This window comes from Kryptolebias marmoratus, linkage group LG11 (genome assembly GCF_001649575.2).
Source record: "Kryptolebias marmoratus isolate JLee-2015 linkage group LG11, ASM164957v2, whole genome shotgun sequence".
Taxonomy (NCBI): domain Eukaryota; kingdom Metazoa; phylum Chordata; class Actinopteri; order Cyprinodontiformes; family Rivulidae; genus Kryptolebias; species Kryptolebias marmoratus.
Window position 1 is genome coordinate 12,096,481 of NC_051440.1, and position 16,490 is coordinate 12,112,970.

Below are 16,490 nucleotides of genomic sequence, written 5' to 3' on the forward strand. Positions count from 1 at the left end.
CCAGTCATCAGTAGGACACAGTGTGCTTTTTTTTTGTTGTTGAAATAACGCGAACGCCTCTCACTTCTGGGGTGCACATCAGTAGCTTTGGGTTGGGGAGGGGGTTCACAGTGAAATCAAAGAAACCAATGACTGGAGCAGAGGGTAAGAGCTGCAGGTTTTCAGATGGAAGGAGACAGGAACACGGCGATGGAAGAATGAACACAACAATGATAGATGAGACATGAGAGGAAGGCCTGAGCCGACGGTGAAAACCCCTCTTATCTCCTCCTCTGGTGGCGGTGGCGGCGGGGGGTCCAATTAAGCTAATAAGAATATGATAAGCCGAAGAGGCTGAAAGCTAATAGGCTCCAGGAGATGAGATTGTGACCCCTGCTGAGGTCACGGCGACGCTTCGATTCCGGTGGTTCTAAACCTGCCCCAGGCCAGTGCTCGGACCCTGGGTTTTCGCTGCCGCCGCCGTGCCTTACGCTTGCTGTCATTCCTGCTGCCCGAGGCCGAACACCAGATCCGCTCTTGGGCAAGGCAGCAGCCCCAGTTGTAGTTGCCGAGCGGCACGCGTCGCAGCAACCTTCGCCTCCAGAGCGAGGAGCGAGGAGTGAGGAGTGAGGAGTGAGGAGGAGGATGAGGAGGAAAGCTGCTGTGAGGTAAACAAACGGCCGAGACCACAGCAGGAGGTGGACACTGCGATGAAAGAGTAATGAGGACAGTGAAAAGACAAGAGGACACACACACACCGACATGCTGAATGGATGGAAAATGCTTTAATAGACCAGCGATGGAAGGTGCACAGGAGGATCCCGCTCTCCCGGTTCTTACAGAGCTCCAGCAGCCGACGGAGGGAACGGAGTGGAGTTGGAGCGGGACGGGTCACCACATGGCTCACCCCTCCAGCAGCAGAGGCCGGGGCGAGTCAGCCTGAAGCCACAAAGGCTCGGGGGGTCAACTTCCCCAACTGAAGGGGAGGGAATGGGGGGGGATCAGGTTGTTTTCAAACTCCCAGCGTGCAGTGAGAGGCGCCCAGGTGATGCTGCAGACCGGCTGCAGTGGCTGACACCAGGATTATGTCATTTCGACACATCCCCCCCCCCCCCCCCCCCCCCCCCCCCCCCCCTCTTTTTTTTTTTTTTTTTTTTTTTTTAAAAAGGCTCACCATCTTTCAGGCATCTCATCCCCAAACCCGCATCCTCCTCCCCACCAAAAAGGGCTGATACTCACCACATTCGCTTCCTGGGTGGAAGACAATGTTCTTTGTTGGAGGCGGTCACCCCCAGAGCCAGCTGCATAACAGTGATGTATTTCTGGTAATTCACCATGGTACACTGTCCACCGCTGCTACTAAAGATCCAACCCAAACAACAGCACGGCTGGTCATATATCTCGCTTTTTATTTTGGATTTTTTTTTCTTTTCTTGTCTTCTTCTTCCTTCTTTTTTTTATTCCTCCTTCTTCTTGGCGTCCGCCTCCGCTGCGTCTTCCGCGCTCAGCATCACATCATCGCCATTTCCAGCGCAGGAGGGCTGACGGAGGAAACACTCCCCGAGGAGCTGAGCGGAAGGTGCCGAGCCGCTGCGACCCATGTCCGCATCACGCTGCCTCTGCTGCTACAGCTCGCGAGCAGGACCGCCGATCCATTCGATTGGTCATTTATCTCTGTGTGTGTGTGTGTGTGTGTGTGTGTTTAAATCATGATGAACACGGCCAGGATTTGGACATTATTCTCCGTCCTCCCCTCCCTCCCTCCCCTCCTGTCCGGGGTTGGAAACACTCTCTTAAAAAACGCTGCAGCGTCCAGGCGTCCGTGTGTGCGCGCGTGTGTGTGAGAGGTAGAGGAGGGTGTGTGTGTGTGTGTGTGTGTGTTTAGTGTAGTCAGAGGATTGGGAGGGAGGCAGGAGGCAGGAGGCAGGAGGAGGAGGAGACAGGAGGAGGAGGAGACAGGAGGAGGAGGAGGTGATGTTGTCAGGAGACCGAGTCGGAGATGCTCAGCTGTTAGAGTCTGTTTGTGAAAGTTTGTCTTGAAAATAAATAAATAATAATAAATAAAAAAAATAATAATCATAATAATAATCTCAGCTCGGGTTTGTGAGCCGAGCGTCTTCGTGTTACGTAAGACTTCCGGGAAGAAACGACGGCTTACAGGGGCGGAGCTAAAGATTCAGGTCTTCCCTGGGCGCCTCCAGAGCCCCCCCCCCCGGGCCACCCCCAGAGATTAATTGTTACTCCATTTTTATTTGTTTGGTTCAAATAAACCAAACAAGAAAAAAAATCTAATAAACAGCAAGGAACTGACTTTTGGGCTGAACAGCAAAGAGCAGTAGTTCGAATTTGTAAACCTGGACATCTCCCACCTTCTAAATTTTACTGAATTAACTCCTTTTGCTACCTACAGAGGACATTTAGGGCTTTTTAATGATACCGAATTTGAAGGGGTGGGGTGATTACCTTACAAAGATTGCAAAAGGTTTTTTTTTTTAAATCGTTTTAGCTTTCCATTCCGTTTGCAGCCCCAAATGGCAAATTTTTGAAAACTAGTTTCATACTAATAATAAAAAAAACTTTAAATGTCACTCTTGCCTTTTTCATATAGACCATCAATATTTAGAAAAGATGGACGAAGCGTCTACACCTTCTCCCCTTATTTAAAAATAAAACCAAGATATCAGTTATTTGGGTGCTGCCATGTTGTATTTTTGGAACCAATATCTGCCCTCTATGAACGTGGGGCCATGCCCTCGATATGAAAGTCCCGCCCACACACAGTCCCAACTTGCTAACGGGGTGTCAATCACAGTTTTACCATGGTGCTTTACTCTGAGCCTTAAAATTACTAATTCAAGCTTGCATATTTAAACACACAGCAGCAAGGTAAGCATTACGTTAATGAACAAATGATCAGCAGCTGAAAACGAATTTGAAGAGTGTTATTATTTTTTAGTTAGGAAAATGCCCCATTTGTTTACATAGAGGGGTGGGACTTAAATCTTGTGCCGCAGCCGGCCACCAGGGGGCGCTTGTCCTTTGTGGCTTCAACAGCCAGACAGAAACATGAAATTTCAAGAAATATTCCTCACCACCATGTAACTGTGCTACGAAGACTCTTGAATGTCTTAAAATTAGTGTGGAAATAATAATAATAATAATAATAATAATAATAATGATGAATGAACAATGGCGCCGTCATTTACTGTTTTTCACTTGGCAGCTATGATCTCTGAATCGTGTAAAGTGAGTCTAGTTGGCTCGTGTGCATAATAGTCTTCCTCCTTTGCATTTCGACATGTTGTTGTTGCACATTACCGCCACCTTTTGGCATGGCATGGGTATTTCAGGTGTTTTTGTTTTTTTTTAGGAATAAAAGAGCAATCCCAAACTGTGCTTCCAGTGCTATATCAAGGTTCTACCACACAGACTTCTTAATTTACACACACAAACGCCTCTTTGTATTTTATTTTGTGCACACTATAAGCAGCACATGTTACACCTTTTACTCAGTTTTCCATTTATAAGACCATCACTGTGCTCCTGAGCCACGTCAGGCCCCGCTGCTCTATTTCAAGGGCATTAGCAGACATAAAGCTCCATTGGGATGCAAACTCCCTGATTTATTAAATCACTTTTTTATTCTTGTTTGTGCTGCGTGGGTTTTTCCAGCTAAGCCCACTATTACAGCCAGTGCCACACTAATGCTGCAGCTAAAAGAGGAAAAAAGCTAAAAGTGAAGATATTTATGTATGAAGTAAATGCAGGAAAGCTGTTATAAGGGCTTTGGGAAGGGTTATGGTGATGCCGAGTTGTACACAATGAGTTATTCTTCCTTTAAATCTTGGCTTGATAACCATGGGCTTCACTGTCACTTTATTCCTTCGGGTTTTGTTCGGACTTTTAGATTTAGATGTTAAAATTGAAAATAGCTCACATGGAGCACATTGTTTGTGCAAAACGCCTGCCTTATTTAAGGAGGTGAAAACAACACGTCAACTCTGACTTGCAGGTGATTGCAACTTGTGATGTGCTTGCAGATAAAAAACCCGAGTTAAACGGGATGTTTTGTACATCCTAATTGTCAAAATACACGATCCTATCGGGCAAACGATTATATAATTCCACTGCTGATCACCTTTTTAGAAAAGCTTTCATATAATGTGTATGAATTAAGGAGTGTCCTTTCTGCTTCCGTCAGTCCTCTGCCAAAGTGGGCAAACCACACACACACACACACACACACACACACATTGCCCCAGTTAGTCATTTACTGACAGCATACGCTCTCCAGCCACTTTATTAGGTACACCTTGTTGGACCCTTTTTTGTCTTCAGAACTGCTTTAATTATTCATGTCATAGATTCAACAAGGTGTTGGAAACATTCCTCAGAGATTCTGGTCCATATTGACATGATAGCATCACACAGTTTGTGCAGATTTGTCAGCTGTATGTCCATGATGTGAATCTCCTGTTTCTCCACATCCCAAAGGTGCTCGATGGGGCTGAGATCTGGTGACCTTGGAGGCCACTGTAGTTCAGTGAATCCAGACTCATCAGAGCAGAAGCTGTTTTTCTGATGTTACTGTTTAGTGTTGGTGAGTCTGTGTGAACTGTAGCCTCAGTTTCCTGTTCTTAGCTGACAGGAGTGGCACCTGGTGTGGTCTTCTGCAGCCCATCTGCTTCAAGATTGGACTTGTTCTGTGTTCAGAGATGTTTCTGCAGACCTTTGTTTGTAACAAGAGTTTATTTGAGCTTTCGTTGCCTTTCTGCCATCTCAAACCAGTCCTCTGACATTAACAAGACTGGATATTTATTTATATGTTTTTTGGACCATTCTCTTTAAACCCTAGAGATGGTTGTGTGTAAAAATCCCAGTAGATTGTCAGTTTCTGAAATAATCAGACCAGCCTGTCTGGCACCAACAACCACACCAAATTTAAAGTCACTGAAATCTCCTTTCTTCCTCGTTCTGAAGCCTGATTTAAACTTCAGCAAATCATCTTCACCACATCTACATGCCTAAAGGCACTGAGTTGCTGCTGTGTGATTGGCTGATCAGCTGTTTGCGTTTCCAAGGAATTGAACAGGTGTGCTTAATAAAGTGGCCGGTGAGCGTAGATGATCATTTAGGTCTTCTCTGCAGATGGCCTGAAGTCATTAATATCTCCTTTTACTGTATCTGAGATTATTCATACAGCTTTATTATAATTTGTTTTATTAGAGACATACATATGTGGTAAGGGAGACTTGTGCATCTGCACCAATAACCGTCCAGTTTGGGTGTTTGACGCAATCATCCCTTACCCCAACAGAAAGCTCCGGCTCTAACGCAGGGGCTGCAAAAGTGCCGATTCATGAACTCTGACTTTCTGGACTTTGTACTTTATTGAAGACATAAAATGAGAATGCCGCTGCTCGGCTTTTAGCTGGAGTCTGGGAAGAGGGAGCACATCACTCCCGTTCTGGCTTCCCTACGCTGGCTGCCTGTGCATTTTAGAGGTCATTTTAAGATTCTTTTATTTGTTTTTAAAAGCTTACACGGTCTTGTCCCCTCTTACCTCTCTTATCCTCTCTCTTCACCCATATTCTCCTGCTCGTTGCCTCAGGTCAGCTGATCAGCTGCTCCTTCAGGTCTAAACCAGGGGTGGGCAATCCTGGTCCCCGAGGGCCACTATCCTGCATGTTTTACTTGTTTCTCTTTTATCTGTGCAGCACTTTGTGGCAGCTTTTGTTGTTTTAAAAGTGCTTTACAAATAAAGTAGTAGTAGGGTTAAAAACTTACCCAAGTTACTAGGAAGAATAAAAAAAAACTCAACTATTTTTTTAGTTGTCCTTTAATTCTTGAGTTTGATTTAGCCTGAGATGGCAAACCTTTCATCACGTAATGATGTTTGTGCTAAAGACTGTTTGTAGAGAGCACAAAGGAAACGTGTTAATTAGGCGTAGAAGTCTGACGCACGGCGTAAAAACAGACAAACTGCATCAACAGAAAACTCCTGGAAGCTGTGTCAGCAGAGCGGAGCAGCCCTGACAGAAAACCACCAGACTTAAACAAGATGAGTTTGGAAATGACATCAAACTTTTTTTTAAAAACACGGGGATCACCATGGTGCGTCACTTCTGCTGCGTGGCTAATTTGATTCATTTTTTATTTATTTATTTAAGAAAAACCTCAATTTTAATGGTGATCTTTCCAGTTTTTGCGCTGACACCGCTGAGGCTTTTTTAAACAAACTCCAGCTTCAGTTTGTTTAAATTTGCACCCGTACAAATATATTTATAATCCTTGACAAAGAAAAGTCTGTGTCTCAGTCCGGCTGTGGACTGAACGCTGACTGAGACTCGTGGTTCCTAGCGGCTCGGCCTCGCATCACCTGTCGTTCGCAGCAAACAGAAGCTGGCGTGGGTTGTTTTCCAGTCAATAGGCTGACACCCCGGTGGCTTCCCGAGCCTCACAGTAAGTCGATTAAGTCTGGACTTTGAGGTCTTAAGAGGAGTGAGCTGCTTTCTCGCCTGAGTTGGAGAAGTGCACTTCCCTGACTCTCGGCGGACAGACTAGACGGACTTAAACGGAGACGTCTGAGGGGACGGATTTAACGGGGGGGAAAACCGGGTCTGATCCACCGACAGAGGCGGCTGATGGCACAAGCAGACAGGAAGAGCGCAAATCATTTTAACCACACACAATATGAAACGTCTTTAATTGTGCTGAAAAAAGAAATCAAAACAATCCTACATTTTCCCGTTTCTTTAAAACACCTACATGAGTCGCATAAGCTGAGGTGTTTCAGAGATCACGGCGCCGAAAAACAGCCGACGAGCAGGAATGGTATAAAAATGAACATCAAGCCTCTTTTGAAACTGAAATCTGCCCTTTTTGTTGTTGCCAAATAGTTACTTCTGGGTGACTTGAGGCAGAAAAAAACCTTTAGGGCATGAGATGAGCCTAAATTTATCCAGAGCTCATATGCTCCAACATGCATTCATCCGGTACCAACGGGTTAGTTGGAACTCTTCTAATGATAACGATGCGCTGAAAGGATATTAGGGGGGAAAATTCAATTAATAAATAACTGAAAGTGATTAAAAATGGGCTTACAATTTTAAACATACATGTATTTCTTTCTGAACTGAGACGTTTTTATAAATATAAGGTTGTTCCATTCAGATTTAGTGTTTCAGCTACCAGAGCAGTCAGAAGGAAATCAAGGCTTCATATGAAATATTTTTGATGTTTGTGTTTCCAGGAGCAGCAGACATGTTCCAAAGTGGATGAGAATTATTTTTACACTTTAAAAACACTCAGTATCCCATTTGAAATAACCTCTCTGCACGGGTAATTTCAGAGAAAATAAAATAAATTAAGCTTAAAGGAACGCTAAGATCGTAACATGCTGAAAAATGATGGCGTTTTAGCTGTTTTGGTCAAATATTTTTTTAAAATGACGATGTGTGTGATCGCACACGATATCATGCTTAATCAAGTTAGAGATTGTTTTTTTCTTTAGCTCCTTGAAAAACCTTTTTTTCTTTGAAATCAGCTTCAGCGCGCTTGCTCTGTTTTTGTCTTCCTATGCCACGTTTAGCTTTTAGCTAACCTTTTGCTAAGTTTAGGTTTTACCGACCGTTAGCTTCTAACTAGTCTTTTGACGGTTTTAGTTTTTAATAAGTGTTTTGCTACTTTTAAAGTTTGTTAGCCTTTTGCCACTGTTAGCTAGTGTTATGCTACTTTTAGCTTCTATCTAGTCTTTTGATACTTTTAGCTTTTAGCTAGCTGTTTGATAATTTTAGCTTTCCTTTTGGTTATTAAGCTTTTCGCTAACCATTTGCTACTTTTAGGTTTTACCTACCGTTCTACTACTTTTAGCTTCTGTCTAGTCTTTTGCTACTTTTAGCTTTTAGCTAGCTGTTTGATACATTTAGCTTCTAACTAGTCTTTTGACACGTTTAGTTTTTAATAAGTGTTTTGCTACTTTTAGATTTTGTTAGCCTTTTGCTACTGTTAGCTAGTGTTTTGCTAGTTTTAGCATTTAGGTAGTGTTTTGATACTTTATGCTTTTAGCTAACCTTTTGGTACTTTTAGCTTGTAGCTAGTTTTTTTTTTTTGCTTCTTTATTTTCTGCTTTTTCAGCAACTAAGAGTCAAGTCATTCAGCACTCAGCGTTTATTTTCATGTAAAACAAAAAACCCCTTAGTTCTGTGGTAGTCAGCTGCACCTTGAGTGCCGTCCCCTGTTAATTAAGAGGTCTCTAACTGGATCCTGAGAGCGGACAAACCCACGAGCGCAGCGCCGTGTCACCTCCCATCAGGCAGGACGCTCCTGAGTCACGAGACAGCAAACAGCATCACGCTGAGAACATGTAAGACACAACACACACGTTCCCAAAGTTCTGTCTCTGGCTTCTGAGCACAGATTGTGAGGCGTGTGTGTGTGTGTGTGTGTGGCCATGTATTTGATACATTGTGGGGACAATTTTCCTAACATATACTACCTTGTGAGGACCAACTGCTCCTTCTGGAGACCAAAGCCTGGTCCCCACGAGGAGAAATGATGTTTTTGGGTTAGGGGTTAAGTTTAGGACTAAGGTGTGAATTGAGTTTAGGTTTGGTTTAGGGTTAGATATGTACTGGTAATGGTTAGGGTTAGGGTAAGGGTCAGGGTTAGGCTGTAGTTAGGGTGTAGAAATGAATGGAAGTCAATGGAAAGTCCCTGCAAAGATAGAGAGACATAACATGTGTGTGTGTGTGTGTGTGAGTGTGTGAGCCAGTGGTAGTGTGTCAGTGGGGGAGGACTGACACAGCAGTGGGTCAGTGGCTGTGCTGCAGTCTGAAGCCCACTGCATATCCATGCACACTCCACTGCAGCACTTTGATTTCACACTGGCACCCCCACCTCCCCCACTCTGCATTTCCACAGAAATGGCTCCGAGCAGCCTCCCCCATCATTACCCTTCTCACATGAGAACCCTCTGCTGACATCTCCTATTGTACACCTCACACACGCGCACGCGCACTATCACAAAGCAATGCCCGCATGCTCACACACACACACACAATCACGTGTGCCAATAACACACTAAAGTAGTGTTATTTCAGAACGTAAATAGGACAGACGGCACTGCCCTTCTTTTCTTGTGTCCTCAGACTCGCCCGTCCACTTTTTCCTCCTACAGCAAAAAAAATCAAAGCTGGTTTGTGCTCCCAGCGGAGCCAACAACAAAAAACAAAAAACCTGGACGAGAGCCCCGAGAAGCACTGCCGCTGGAGCGCCGTGATTTATTGCTCAGGCGCCCAACGAAGAGGAGTTCACGGAGAAAGTCCTCTTCACATGAATGCACCGCAGCGCGACAACCGGGAGCAGTGGGGACGCTCTCGCACGAGAGTCACACCTCGGTGCTGTCGCAGTGCTTTTCTCTCCGTGTGCCGCGAGGTGAGTCATCAGCCCAGAGAAGCATAACCTCCCCGCGCCGGCTAATCTCTCCTCCTCTTCCACCATCATCATCAACATCAGAAGCACCTTCTCAGATACATCCAAGGCCTTGGGTCCAAACCTCGTGGATCCCACATTCCCTGCAGGGACACACTGAAGATAATATACACTCCTGTCAGGAATAAACCGCTCTCCGATCGTGATTTGTACATCTGCTGCTCCCAAATCAGCAAATCTTTGACAGGTTTTCAGCCTGAAAATTAAAGGCCTAGTATATCTCGAAGGAATGCACGTCGCCCGCCGCCGAGGAATGTCGGAGCTGCACCTCTTTGGTCAAGCGTTCGACAACCTCATGCGATAATTGCCATAAGACGTCAGGCTCAGGTGCAGGTGTCAGTTTTAAAATTCAACATGAGATATTTTGCTGACAGGCCGACAGGTCGACGCTGACGTTTTAGGCAAACGCGTTGCACAACGTGTGGCACCGGGGATGAGTCTCAGCTACAAGTTTTAGCTCCACATGAGAAAAACTGGCTGAGATTCAGCTGAGATTCAGCCAGTTTTTCAGTCGGCTACTATGGATTGGCTGTGGCGGCCATCTTGATTTGGGGGAGACTCCAAAAGCTCATCAGGCGCAGATGTGCGTCCAGTGGTTACTTTCGTTAAAATCTGGTTCGTGAGACACGCGGGCACAAACGTCACAGCTGTCTTGCCTTCGGAGGCGGGTGACAATCGGAAGCTCAGGAGGCTGTATAAACTAGTCTCAGAAAGCACGCCGGCCCAGAGTAGAGGATCTGGCAACTAGACCTGGCAACCAGCAGGCCCTAAAGGCAGAAGCCCGGAGACGTGATTGAATGCTGCACATTCGCTCCCAGTCAGCAGGATGCTGAGCAGAGACGGACACAGAGTAATAAACGCAGCGCCGTCTTCGAAACAGGAAGTGACTGCGCTCCCAGGTCACCTTAACATTTAAACCGGGAGGACGCGCTTCATCCTGTCCCTTTTTTTTTTGTTGTTGCTTTGTTTTGTTGTTTTGGAGCCAAGCGCTCCTCACTTGAGGCGCTCTCTGTCCTAGTTCACCCAAGAGTGAAGGAACAAGAAGATTACATTCAAATGTGTCCTTTTAAACGCAGACACGCAGCTTGTCTGATTCGTTAAAGGAAACAGAGACGCATTCAAAACACAAGCAGGAATGTTCCCCCTTAATACGCAAGCATCACAAGAGAGAGACCCCTCCGTGCAGGTGCACGTCACACGTGTGTCCTTTGTGTGTGTGTGTGAGTCCTAATAAAGTGTGTGAAACTGGAATTAAATGAGAGGAGGACTTACATCAGCTCGTTGGCGTGCTGCATCTCCTGTGGAGCCTCTGTGATCATTCTGGCTGTGTGTGCTGCTACGCTTTGTTGTGTGTTGGTTTATTTCTGTCAGCCTGTCTGTTCGTGTGTGTGTGTGTGTGTCACTACCCGGGGACACACCACTGGGATAGCTGTCTCTGCGCTGACTTTGCCGTCATGAATTAAAAAAAAGGCCTCCTTAACAGTCTGCAGAGCATATCAGCTTTTCTGTCCTGTCACTACAGGCGTCACATTCATGCAAAGCCACCCCCACCCGACCCCCCCGGCCGCTCTGCACGCCATCAGATGGCCCCCCCTCATCCCGGACACACACACACACACACACACACACACATGCATGCACACACACAGATAGTCTCTTCAGCCCTGATGCAATCTGAAGGCCTGACACTCAGAGACAGAAGCCGCCTCGGTGAACTGCACCGCTCTGCTTTTCTGTTTTGTTTGGTTTTGTCTTTTTTTAAAGAATTAGCACAGCAAATAACATTCTTTAATAAAATATCTCATTTTTTGCCTTTTGCTTAACTCAACAGGATCTAAAACCCTCCTCTGGATGATAAACCCCCACACAGTTTTCAGGAAAAAAAAAAAGCAAAACACACATTGCACATTGTTTCCCTTCCTTGGGTTCATCGCAGGGAAGAAACACAACGAGCCTGGAACCAGAACCGACCACTAATAAAATGTGAAAGCAATGCACTGTTGCTCATATAATCACGCTCTGCTGAAAACCTTACAAAAACAACACATCGGACATTAAAACTCATCTAGTTTTGTGCTGTTTTTGGATTACTTAATGCCAGCAGCTTCTTTTTACTCGCTGCAATGTCATAAAGACGGGTTTCAAAAATAAAAACAAAGCAAGAAACGAGTTCTTATGGGTAATGTGGCCTTAAATTAAAAAGAATAAGCAAACAGTTCACGCTTTCAGTTCTATATTTTACTCACTGTTAGGGGTACAGCGTTTTACCCAAGGACTCGCTGACATAGTGCAGGGGCTGGGGATTGAAGGAACTCTAGCTCTTTAATAAATACCAGTCTGTACTTTTTCATTTGTCAGAAAAAGACTTTCTGTAAAAAGGAAACAAATAAACTCCATTTAATTGAACCTTTTATACGTTGTCTTTATGTAATTTCTACCTAATTAAAGAACTGAAATTGATCGTGTTGTGTTTTATTTTCCCACATCATCCCAACATGTTTGATTTGTAGATTTATTTTTAGGAGAGGGTATAATTTTATAATAACTTTTAATAAGTCCTGTTTTGAAGCATCAGCTCGAAGCCCCGGCATCAAACCAACGGGCTGCCCGGTGGTTCTCACCTGGAATCAAACGCAGGCTGGGTGTTGGTGGGAGGGCAGCACAGGGGCGGCTCTCCTGGACTGTTCGGGGGGACGGGGGGGCCCACCTTCTTCCCCGGTCTTGGGACACCATCTGTGGAAGGGCAGATGAAGACTTTAACCACCTCTCGACTCACACCTCCTCCTCCTCCTCCTCCTCCTCCTCCTCCTCGGTTTCATGTAAGTGAGTAAATGTGAGTGAAGTGCGGCTGACCTGGAGGAGTGCGAACTGCAGCCACGCTGAGGCCATATGTTGTCAGAGGCTAGTTAGGAACGCTGGCGGCTCAGTAATCCCTTCAGCCAGCCAGATTTAAGAGGCTATTTTTGCAGGCTCTTAGTCTGCGGCTCGCCCTTACCGATAAGTAGTTTCTCTCCCTTTGTGCTTTTATTGTTTGCCTCATTGTCCATTTTATCTTTCCCGTAGCGAACTAAGTGCCACCATATATAAGGAGGAAACGCCAAATGTGTAGGAATGGAGAGCTGCGGCGGATCAATAGGCCGGCTCTTTGAAATGTCTCATTTGTTTTTTGTGTCGGTGATTCGTTTAATTGGAGGACAATTAGTGGGCGTACCTTCTCCATCCAGCAGGAAGCAGGTCAGCAGGTGGGGGCACACCTCCTCCAGGACGGAGCAGAACGAGCTGAAGGCGGCGGGCCCCTTGGAGGTCAGGTGGTCCAGGAAAACCTCCGTCCGTCTCCTGCCCGACCCCTGCCCCAGTATCTCCTTGTACTCCACCAGCGAGAAGACCTTCTCGTACACCAGGTGGGGAAGCACGGCGTTGACGTCCAGCTCGCTGAGGATCTGCTCTCTGTGCTCTTGGAGGAGCTTGGCGGCCCATCGCCTCTTCCTCCCAGCGCACGGCCTCCTGCCGGCTCGCTGCGGCTGCTGCCTCCTCTGCTTCCGGGCGAACCACCTCTTGGTGCCGCCGCTGAACATCTTCGCGTCGAAGAAGCCCACTAACACCTCATCCACGGCCCTGTCAACGCAGCTCCCAAAGGAGAGGAGGCGCATGTTTCATGCCAGAGAGGAGACCGTGCCACATGTTGTCTTCGAGCCGCTCTATGTTGTTGTCTGGGGCGGGAAGAGACAATCTGGACAGGAGCCGATTCCTAGTTGGGTACTTAGCGAGTCTAAGAAGATTAACAGACGCCTGAGTGTACCAGTGCACTCGGCTCACCGCTCCTCAGACGTTCTGCCCGTCTTGTTGGAAGCTCAAACTTTTAACCTCAGAAACTTCTTGAGGGATCGTTTCAGGGACGATCACGTCAGAGCGTGACCACGGTTTTCTTTGCTGACCAGCCAAAAAAAACCAACTGGGAGTCTGAGCCCAGCGCTCTTTTTCCTCAGAGGAAATTGCTGTAAAGTGAATGAGACGTGCAGCTAAGGTGCCTCCTGAGCAGCACTTCATCAGCCCACTGGGCCAGCAGCCATCACCTCGCCCGGTTACTGCTGCGAGGGCAACACCTGATTAAAACCAAGATTAAAGCGCTCTCCGTCATGTGCGCTGACCCGTCACGTTAGGGAATGTGGCGCCCGCGCTGAAAGAGGGGGCGTTTAGAAATAATAGGCTGCAGCGAGGGGGTTTAAAGAGGAGGTGTGATGCATTGTACGGAAAAATCCATAAAAGAAAGTGCGAAGGCGGCAAAAAAAAAACCCAGCTTTGACCTTGAGTCCCATTTTCACCTCGCTTTTACCTGCTTTTCACCAGAAGAGGGTGCCACTTGGACCTAACAGTAAACGCACAGTAACAAGAAATCATTCAGCATTAAAGCCCTTTTTTTTTTTGTTTTTTGGGTTTCATCCTGCTCAGAAAGGCTTGACTAGACCTCTCTGATACCGACGCGTTCAATAAAACCCATTTTTACTGATCCGAGAAGCATTTATTAACCAAACTAATTTGCCACGCTGGTTTAAAATCCATGCTAGAAAAGTTATCGAAGGGCTGCTGAAGCTCGGTAAGTAATGAAACGTTCTCAAAAAACACGTAACATTTCTGTTTTATGTGCATAAAACCCAAAGCTAAAATGTTGTCACTTTCCAAACATTTCATATAATAAGATCTGAACAGCGTCCATCATACAGTACATTTAAAACCTGACTTGTACACAGCAGCAGCACACCTCTGCTTACATTTTAAGTCAAACAAATAAATTCTTCAAATTACGAACAACAGAGGAACAATTTAACATTACCCACGGTATTATGTAAAACTATTTTTGGGACTTTGTACGTGACAAACACTCCCATTTTTAATGTAACAGTAAGGTTAAAGGTTAAACATTGTGTTTAATGAATGAAAGCAGCCGCTTCAGTTCTTAAACATAGTCGACCCAAACTAAATTACCTACATGATTGTGCACTGAAAACTACTCGTTAAAAGTGTCTTTTAAAAGTTCTCATAGTGATGGATAAAATGGGCCTGGTCCCTCTTGTTCATCTGCTGGCAAGCTTTCTCCACGTTTTTGGTCAGTCCTGGCGGCCCACAGCTGAATACGCCGATTTTACCGACCTGACAAAGAAAAAGAAGAAAAAACCCCACACATTTCAACATCAGAAGAACGGGTTTCTGCTTCCGTTTCTATTAACCGGGCAAACAGGTTTGGGTTGTCGACGTAAACAGGTGGACAGAGCCTCCACGCCTCTAAGTTTTCCCAACTGGAGTCGGCAGGATCCGGTTGGGAAAGTCTCACCTACGGTCCTCAAACACATAAATGGGGTTTAATCTAATTTAACAGCTTTTTCATTTTAGATACAACTAAACATATCAAAAAAGTGAATATTTAAACAAACAGCAGCAAAGTAAAAAACTAGTTGTTTTTTTTGCCCGAGTTGTATTTTTAATGTTTAATCAGAAACATGCTCCACTAAAGCAGAGGAGTCAAACTCCAGGCCTCCTGGCTCCACTGTCCTGCTCCAACACACCTGATTCAAACGGTTTAATCACCTCCTCACCAAATCATCAAGTTCTCCAGAAGCCCGTCCACAAGTCATTCATTTAAACAAGGTGTTTTAAATCAAGAACACATCTAAAACATGCAGGAGAGCGGCGCCAGAGGAGCGGAGTTTGACTCCTGTGACCTAAAGCTTCTACTGCAGCCGGCCTACGGGGGGGGGGAGGGGGCACAAAAAAAACAAAAAAGGATTAGGAGCTGGTCGAGAGAACAACTAACAAGACTGAAGAGGAGATGAAGAACAAATTCAACATCAAGCATGAATGTGGAAATTACAGATGAGCCACTAAATGTGTTTGTTCCCGAGGGGCCGCTTAGTGAACGCACACAGCAGAGACATTCATCTTTCATCCCACCTGGTTCACACTTACTGTCTATTAACTCAGAATAACCACACCTCTGTTTTGTAAATATAATTTTCTTCTTGTAAAACTCAGTGATGCACTTTAAGTACAGCTGGTGAAATACAAAACTGAAGCACAAGCAGCCTTTTAGTTAAAATGAGCTCATTGGTGAACCTTAGACAGTCAGATTTTAACTTCCTTTTACCAGATTTAGGTGGAGCCTCAATCTAATCACTGAACTGGACCACCAGCCTAATACTGAGTGAGTCTTTCCAATGTTGGAAAGCATGTCTGATTACACGAGAGCTCATGAAGGTGTCCCTAATGTCTGCACGATGATAGATCCTTAATTAGATCCTTTTGTCTTGTGGGGTCTGGGGTTTTATTGTGGACTGGGCTTGCTTCCCATCAGAAATGCTATTAGCAGTGTCATTTATCAAATTAATATGAACATTCCTCCTTGTTTCTCTGCTTTCTGTGATGAGCTGAAACGGCCGACAGGAAGCCTCACCAGCATGGTCGTGCGCAGGTCGAACTTTTCCGCCACCTGAGTGATGTACGTGTGAACGGAGACCAGCTCCTCCGTGTCCATCTCCTCCACCTCCCTGATGATGTCTGAGACCCACTCGAACTGACGCTGCGTCCGAGTCACCCAAATGAAATACACCTTCAAACGGCACGTGAGTGTTAGAGGGAGGAGGGGTATTCTAGGCAAAATCAGATGTGAGTGGTTCGATTCGAAGACGCACTTTTTTACACAGAACCTTGGACTTGACGGAGGACTTGAAGACCAGGTCTTTGAGGATGGAGGCAAATGGTGTGACTCCGATTCCTCCCCCCACCAGGACAGACACCTCAAAGTCAATCCACTCCTGATGGCCCTCGCCAAACGGGCCGTCCAAGTAGAGCTTCGGATTAAACAAAATATAAATTACGTCGAGTCTTTACGGGAAAAGCTGCACGTGAGTGTAACGGCTCACCTTCGGATAGGCTCCGAGCTCCAGGAAGTTTTCCTCGGTGTAAAGCTCTCGGAGCCGACTGGTCCAGGGTCCCACGGCTCGGATGTGCAGGCTCAGGGTCTCCTC

The 16,490-nt window shown here is 45.8% G+C and overlaps 1 protein-coding gene across 8 annotated transcripts in view; it reads right to left on the reverse strand.

Moving 5' to 3' along the window:
- tjp1b (tight junction protein 1b) overlaps positions 1–13,160 on the reverse strand; it is a 73,769-nt gene extending 60,609 nt beyond the window's left edge. For 7 of the 8 annotated variants that reach the window (XM_017405840.3, XM_025003734.2, XM_017405832.3 and 4 more), the window contains exons 1-2: positions 12,683–13,160; positions 12,093–12,204 (exon numbers count right to left, since the gene is read on the reverse strand). In XM_017405840.3, coding sequence (XP_017261329.1) covers positions 12,093–12,204; positions 12,683–13,121 — 551 coding nt within the window. In that variant the 5' untranslated portion in view covers positions 13,122–13,160. Of the gene's footprint in view, positions 1–1,218; positions 1,323–12,092; positions 12,205–12,682 lie in introns of those variants that run through there. The other variant, XM_017405837.3, reaches the window with a different exon arrangement.
- Between the last annotated feature and the right edge of the window lie 3,330 nt (positions 13,161–16,490).